The sequence below is a fragment of the Vigna unguiculata genome, chromosome 1, assembly GCF_004118075.2.
Source record: "Vigna unguiculata cultivar IT97K-499-35 chromosome 1, ASM411807v1, whole genome shotgun sequence".
Classification (NCBI taxonomy): Eukaryota; Viridiplantae; Streptophyta; class Magnoliopsida; order Fabales; family Fabaceae; genus Vigna; species Vigna unguiculata.
Window position 1 is genome coordinate 10,255,651 of NC_040279.1, and position 6,000 is coordinate 10,261,650.

Genomic DNA, 6,000 nt, shown 5'->3' on the forward strand with positions numbered 1-6,000 from the left:
AGCTAACCCACCTCGCTTGAGCGAGTGTGAAACAGTGGCTTCCCCACGCACTCTCGCTCAGGCGAGAAGGACTCGCCTGAGCGAGACTCTCCTTCGCTCAAGCACATCACCCTTCGCCTGAACGAGGATTTAACGTAAAATCCCCCCTTGTTTCGTTGCGACCTCGCTTGGGCGAGCCATTCTCGCCTGAGCAAGAGAACAGGTCGCTCAAACCAGGCAGGTCGCCTGGGAGAGATGTTTGACCCCTAAACCAGTAACGAATTTCTATAACTCTTGCTTAGGCGAGAGTGACTCGCTTGGGTGAGAATTGCAGTATTTCACCCCTGTTTATGCGTGAAATCAACCAACAAGACCATACCAATACAATACAATTCGTACTAAACAACCATATAAGCACTGACAACCTAAGTAGACATATTATAATCACATTTGAACCACAATCTTGGGACTCATCCATGATCCCTCATTCTGAACCAAAACCCTTACCCCTTTCATCCCAAAAACAGAAAAATAACCTTAGCACAGTAAACTAATAACCACAAGTATTCATACACATCAAGTATATCACAATTCTAGAGCATACAAGAATCAATTTGATAAGAGAAACGCATAACCACCAGCATGATTTATACACATACAAAGCAGCTTCCCCTAACTTGGAATCCTTGCTCAAAATGGTAACCTTTGAGGGTTCTTCTCCAATTTCCCAGTTAGCCTAATCCTTTCTCTCAAGTCTTCTCCCAATAGCACTCATTTATCTTCCTACACTCTCAAAATTTGTTCTCCTCTCAAAAGCCAAATCAAACAATTGCAGAAACCTTCATTCTCACCTAGAATTTGCCTTTTATAGGTGTCTTGATAATGGGTTTAAAAACTGAAATGAAATTGGGCTTAATTATGGGTTTAATTCCTATTCAATGATAATTTTATTGTGGTTTTCCAGCCCCTCTGCTTCTTATAAAAAAAATACGTTTTAATTCATGTTTATCAAGGATTTGAACCCGTGACCATCCACTCATAAGGCCAAAGCACAACCATTATGTTAATTCATATTTTGTGATAATTATTACAATCCTATGATTATACTATCACTTAACAAGCCCAAACATATTATCAAAATAATAATAAACCAAATAACACATAAAAGGCATATATAGGACTTGAACCCAAGTCCTCACACTCAATTAAGTACTCAACCATTTGAGCTAGTACTTTCCACGTCATACCAATTAAAATTTAATGATATCAAGGTTCCCACTACCCGCATTTATTAATTAATTAATTTCCACGGGTCTTACATTTCCCCTACCTCAAAAGAATTTTCGTCCTCGAAAATGAGACTTACCAGAAAACAAGTAAGGATAAGACCTTCTCATGAGGTCCTCTATCTCCCACGTCATCTCCTGTGTCGTCTCGTCCCAAAGTACCTTCATTGTATTTATCTCTTTGCCCCTTAGTCGCTTGACCTAAGTATCCAATATACGAATCGGTCCGACCGGCATGGTCAGATCCTCTCGCACTTGCACCTCATCTGATTCTAACACATGGTCTGGAGTTGCAATGTATTTCCTCAATTGCGAGACATGGAACACATTATGCAAGTTGGCTAGGTGCAGTGGTAAAGCAATCTCATATGTCGTTGTTCCAATCCTCCGTGTAATCTGATACGGTCCTATAAATCTCGGAGTCAACTTCATTGATTTAAGGACTCTTCCAATACCCGTGGTTGGAGTAACCCAGAGGAATACGTGATCTCCTTCCTCAAACTCCAAGGGTCGTATCCTCTTATCAACATATGACTTATGTCTACTCTGGGTGGCTCGCATCTGCTCTTGGATTAATCTGACCTCACTAGTCGTCTGCTACAGAAACTCAGGCCTAAGTACAAAAGTCGCACCATCCTAATACCAGCATAACGGAGTTTTACACCTCCTTCCATATAATGCTTCATATGGCGCCACACCAATGCTAGAGTGGTAACTATCATTGTACGTGAATTCCACCAAGGGTAATACATCAGAGGTGATAAGTGGTCTAGCACACATGACTTCAATAAATCTTCTAGAGATTGAATGGTCCGCTCAGACTAACAATTCGTCTGAGGGTGATAAGCTGAGCTCATTCTCAACTGTGTACCCAATGCAGCTTACAAGGATTGCCAAAACCGTGAGGTGAATCTAGGATCCCAGTTTGACACTATGCTCTCAGGTACTCCATGTAATCTCACCACTTCTCGGACATACAATTTTGCTAACTTGTCCATCGACCACTTCTGATTCATAGGCAAGAAATTTGCACACTTTGTCAGTCTGTCTACTATCACCCAAACTGAATCATGGCCCTTTGTCAACCTAGGAAGATGTGTCACAAAATCCATAGAGATATTGTCCCACTTCCACTGAGGTACGTCCAGTGGTTGTAATGTACCTCCCGACCTTTGGTGTTCAATTTTGGCCTTTTGACATACCAAACATTGAGCCACAAAGTCTGCAACATTCGTCTTCATTCCATTCCACTAGAAAGACTCCTTCAAATCCTTATACATCTTAGTCATACTTGTATGTATGCTAAGACGGCTCTGATGGCCCTCCTTCAGAATCTGCCTCATGAGTAAAGGTCCTCCAGGCACGCACACTCTACCTTTAAAGCGTAGAATGTCGTCTGCTCCATATGGTAGTCCTTCCCCTTATTTGTACCCAACCATCCGACAAATTGTTGTAATTCCATATCATGTCATTGAGCCACACGGATTTCATTCAAAAACTCATTGGTGACTTTCAACAGGCTACACTGTATGAAGTCTTGTCCAAACTGCATTCCCAGATTCATATCACGGAGTTTTTCAATCAACTCCAACTCCTTTATCATCATGCAAGACATGTGCATCTTCTTTCGACTCAAAGCATCGGCTACAACATTTGCCTTGCCCGGGTGATAGAGCAATTCAAAGTCGTAGTCCTTCAGATACTCCATCCACCTGCGCTGCCTCATATTTAACTCCTTATGATCAAACAAGTATTTCAGACTTTTGTGATCGCTGAATACTTGAAATTGGGAGTCGTACAAATAGTGCCTCCATGACTTAAGTGCAAACACAATAGCTGCTAGTTTCATGAGTCAAGAAATTTTTCTCGTGTATCTTTAATTGCTGTGAGGCATATGCCATTGGCCTCCCTTCTTCCATCAACACACACCCCAGTCTTAGGTAAGAGGTGTCATAGTACACTTCAAACTTCTTCTCAGTATCAGGAATTACCAACACTGGAACGGTAGTCAAACACCTTTTCATCTCCTCAAAGCATTCTTCACACTTCTCAGTCCAAGAGAATGTCTGATCCTTCCTCGTGAGTTGTGTCAAAGGATTCACCTTCTTTCAAAAACCCTGTACAAACCTCCTATAATAACCTGCCAAGCCTAAGAAACTCCTCACATTTGTTACTGTCTTAGGCCTTTCCCACTTCAGCACAGTTACTATTTTGGCTGGATCCACTGCGATACCTTTAGCTGAGATTACATGTCCGAGAAATTACACTTCTTTCAGCCAAAATTCGCACTTAGACAACTTGCCATACAACTGGTGCTCTCTGAGTACCCCTAGTACCACTCGCAGGTGATCAGCATGTTCTTCCCGAGTCCTCGAGTAGATAAGAATGTCATCAAAGAAGACGACAACAAACTTATCCAACCAAGGTCGGAAAATCCTATTCATGTAATCCATGAATATCGTCGGTGCATTCATCATTCCAAATGGCATAACCACATATTTATAGTGGTCGTATCGTGACCTGAATGTTATCTTTTGCACGTCCTCCGGCCGCACTAGAATCTGGTGATATCCCGACCTCAAGTCGATTTTGGAGAACACCCCTACGCCCTTCAACTGATCTAGTAAGTCATTGATCCCTGGCAATGGATACTTGTTCTTAATTGTCAACTTATTTAGCTGTCTGTAATCCACGTAAAGTCGCGAACTCCCATCCTTCTTTTTCACCAATAAGACTGGAGCTCCCCATGGTGATGTGCTTGGTCAGATAAACTCCTTTTTCCAATAGCTCCCCAATTTGCTTCTTGAGTTTTGCGAGCTCTGCAGGTCCCATTCTGTATGGAGCTATAGACACTGGACCTGCACCAGGAATTAGATCAATGGTGAAGTCGATGTCTCGACTCGGCGACAATCCTGGCACTTCATCAGGAAAAACATTTGCATATTCACTAGCAAAAGGAATACTCTGAAGGAACTCGACTGCACTTTTCTTTTCTGGTTGAGCCACCACCATGAAACACTTGGCCCCTTCTTGCAATGCTTTCAGAGCTTCTCGAGTTGAGATCAACTCCAATCCTTCATGTTCTGGGAATACCAAACTGCGCCGTCCACAATCAATTATGATGTGATTGTTAGACAACCAGTTCATCCCCAATATCACGTTCAGTCCCTCCAAAGACAAGCACACCAAGTTCACCTTGAATCTGCGACTTGCCACTTCCATTGAACACCCAACGCAGACTGAACTGGTAGCTACCTGACTCGAGGAAGGAGTTAAAACAAGCAACTCACACCCCAAGTCACGTTTCTCCAAGCTCAATCTCCCGACACATGCATTAGAAATAAAAGAATGCGTTGCTCCAAAGTCAAATAATACAAGCATATTTTGTCCCCCAAGTAAACAAGATTGCATGATGAGGTTACTTGACTGTGTAGCTTCTGTAGATGTCATAGCAAAGACCCTCCCAACAGCTTTAGCTCTCTCTGCTCCAGAGACTGATGGTTTCTTCGTCGTACTGGTCTTCTTTTCTGGGCATTGGTTAGCAAAATGTCCGAGCTGATCACATATGAAACATTTGCGACTACTCCCTTGTTCGTTGGTCGAACTCTTCAACTATGGGCAATTCCTCTTCAAGTGTGTGCCCCCACATTGGAAACATTTAAAGTCTCCAGAGGTGGTAGGGGGACGGTTGTAAGGCTTATTCATCTGTCTAGCCTCTACGACATTCCTCTGATGTTTGACAACTGGACCAGGGCCCTTCTCTAGGTGCTCAGCACTCTTGGCCTGTTCCACCAAGACTGAGAATCTTTCCTCCCTCAAAGGTGTCACCACCTTTTTCAGCTCATGTTTGAGTCCTCGCTCAAACTTCAGGCACCTTCATTCCTCTGTAATGTCCTGTGAGTAGTACCACACCAAATGCTCAAACTTGTTCACATACTCCTGCATTGTCATATCTCCTTGTTACAGTGCGAGGAACTCAGCTTCCCTGTCCTGCCTGGTCGTGTCAGGAAAGTATTTCTCCAGGAACTGAGTCCTGAAGCTAGTCCACTCCACCTGTTCTTGTCGGGTCTGCATCTGTTGTTGCATTTCGGCCCACCAATACTCAGCATCATCATTCAGCAAATAGGTGGCAAACAGAAGCTTATGCTCATCAGCGCAGTTCATTACTTTGAAGATCTTCTCACATTTGCGGAGCCATGCATCCGGTTCATCAGGAGAGGCTTTGCTAGTGAACTCTGCTGGCTTGTGATGCAGAAAGTTTTCCACAGTTGGCACCCTTACTGGCACAATCGTTGTCCTAGGCTGTACTGCTATAGGCGGTTGCATCGCATCCACCATCCGATGAATGTCCTCCGCGGTGTCATCAACTTCATTTCCATTCCTTCTCCTCCTATTAACAGTCATAGGCTAAATACGCCAGATTTCAACTATTAACAATCAGTCACTTAGTTAAACAAAGCCACTCATATCTTTCCAACATTCAACTCAATCAAACAAACAATCAAACGATAAGCTCACTCCTCAAAAGCCCCGAAATATTTAAAATATTTTCAAAACTTTTGCTCTGATACCAACTGTAACATCCCGGTAGGATATTACTTAAAATAAATAAATAAATAAACAAGACAAAAATAAATACCTCATTTATTATTAAACCATTTCCCTAAAACTCGGGAAATTTTAAAACCTTTAAGGTGAATAATCACTATAAATAGTCACATTACTCACAATTCAC

At 42.5% G+C, this 6,000-nt stretch overlaps 1 protein-coding gene across 1 annotated transcript; it reads right to left on the minus strand.

Annotated features, from left to right (window-relative positions):
* Nucleotides 1-3,935: 3,935 nt before the first annotated feature.
* LOC114188022 lies at nucleotides 3,936-5,669 on the minus strand. The gene is made up of 3 exons (XM_028076508.1): nucleotides 5,230-5,669; nucleotides 4,907-5,139; nucleotides 3,936-4,792 (listed from the first exon to the last, which is right to left on the minus strand). Exons 1-3 carry the CDS (start codon nucleotides 5,667-5,669, stop codon nucleotides 3,936-3,938), a joined length of 1,530 nt encoding a protein of 509 aa, XP_027932309.1.
* Between the last annotated feature and the right edge of the window lie 331 nt (nucleotides 5,670-6,000).

Coding starts and splice junctions, on each gene's coding strand:
- LOC114188022 (XM_028076508.1), bottom strand. CDS start 5,669: ATGACTGTTAATAGGAGGAGAAGGAATGGAAATGAAGTTGATGACACC. Junction 5,140..5,229: donor GAAGCTGAGTTCCTCGCACT/GTAACAAGGAGA, acceptor AGAGGAATGAAG/GTGCCTGAAGTTTGAGCGAG. Junction 4,793..4,906: donor TAAATGTTTCCAATGTGGGG/GCACACACTTGA, acceptor ACCAATGCCCAG/AAAAGAAGACCAGTACGACG.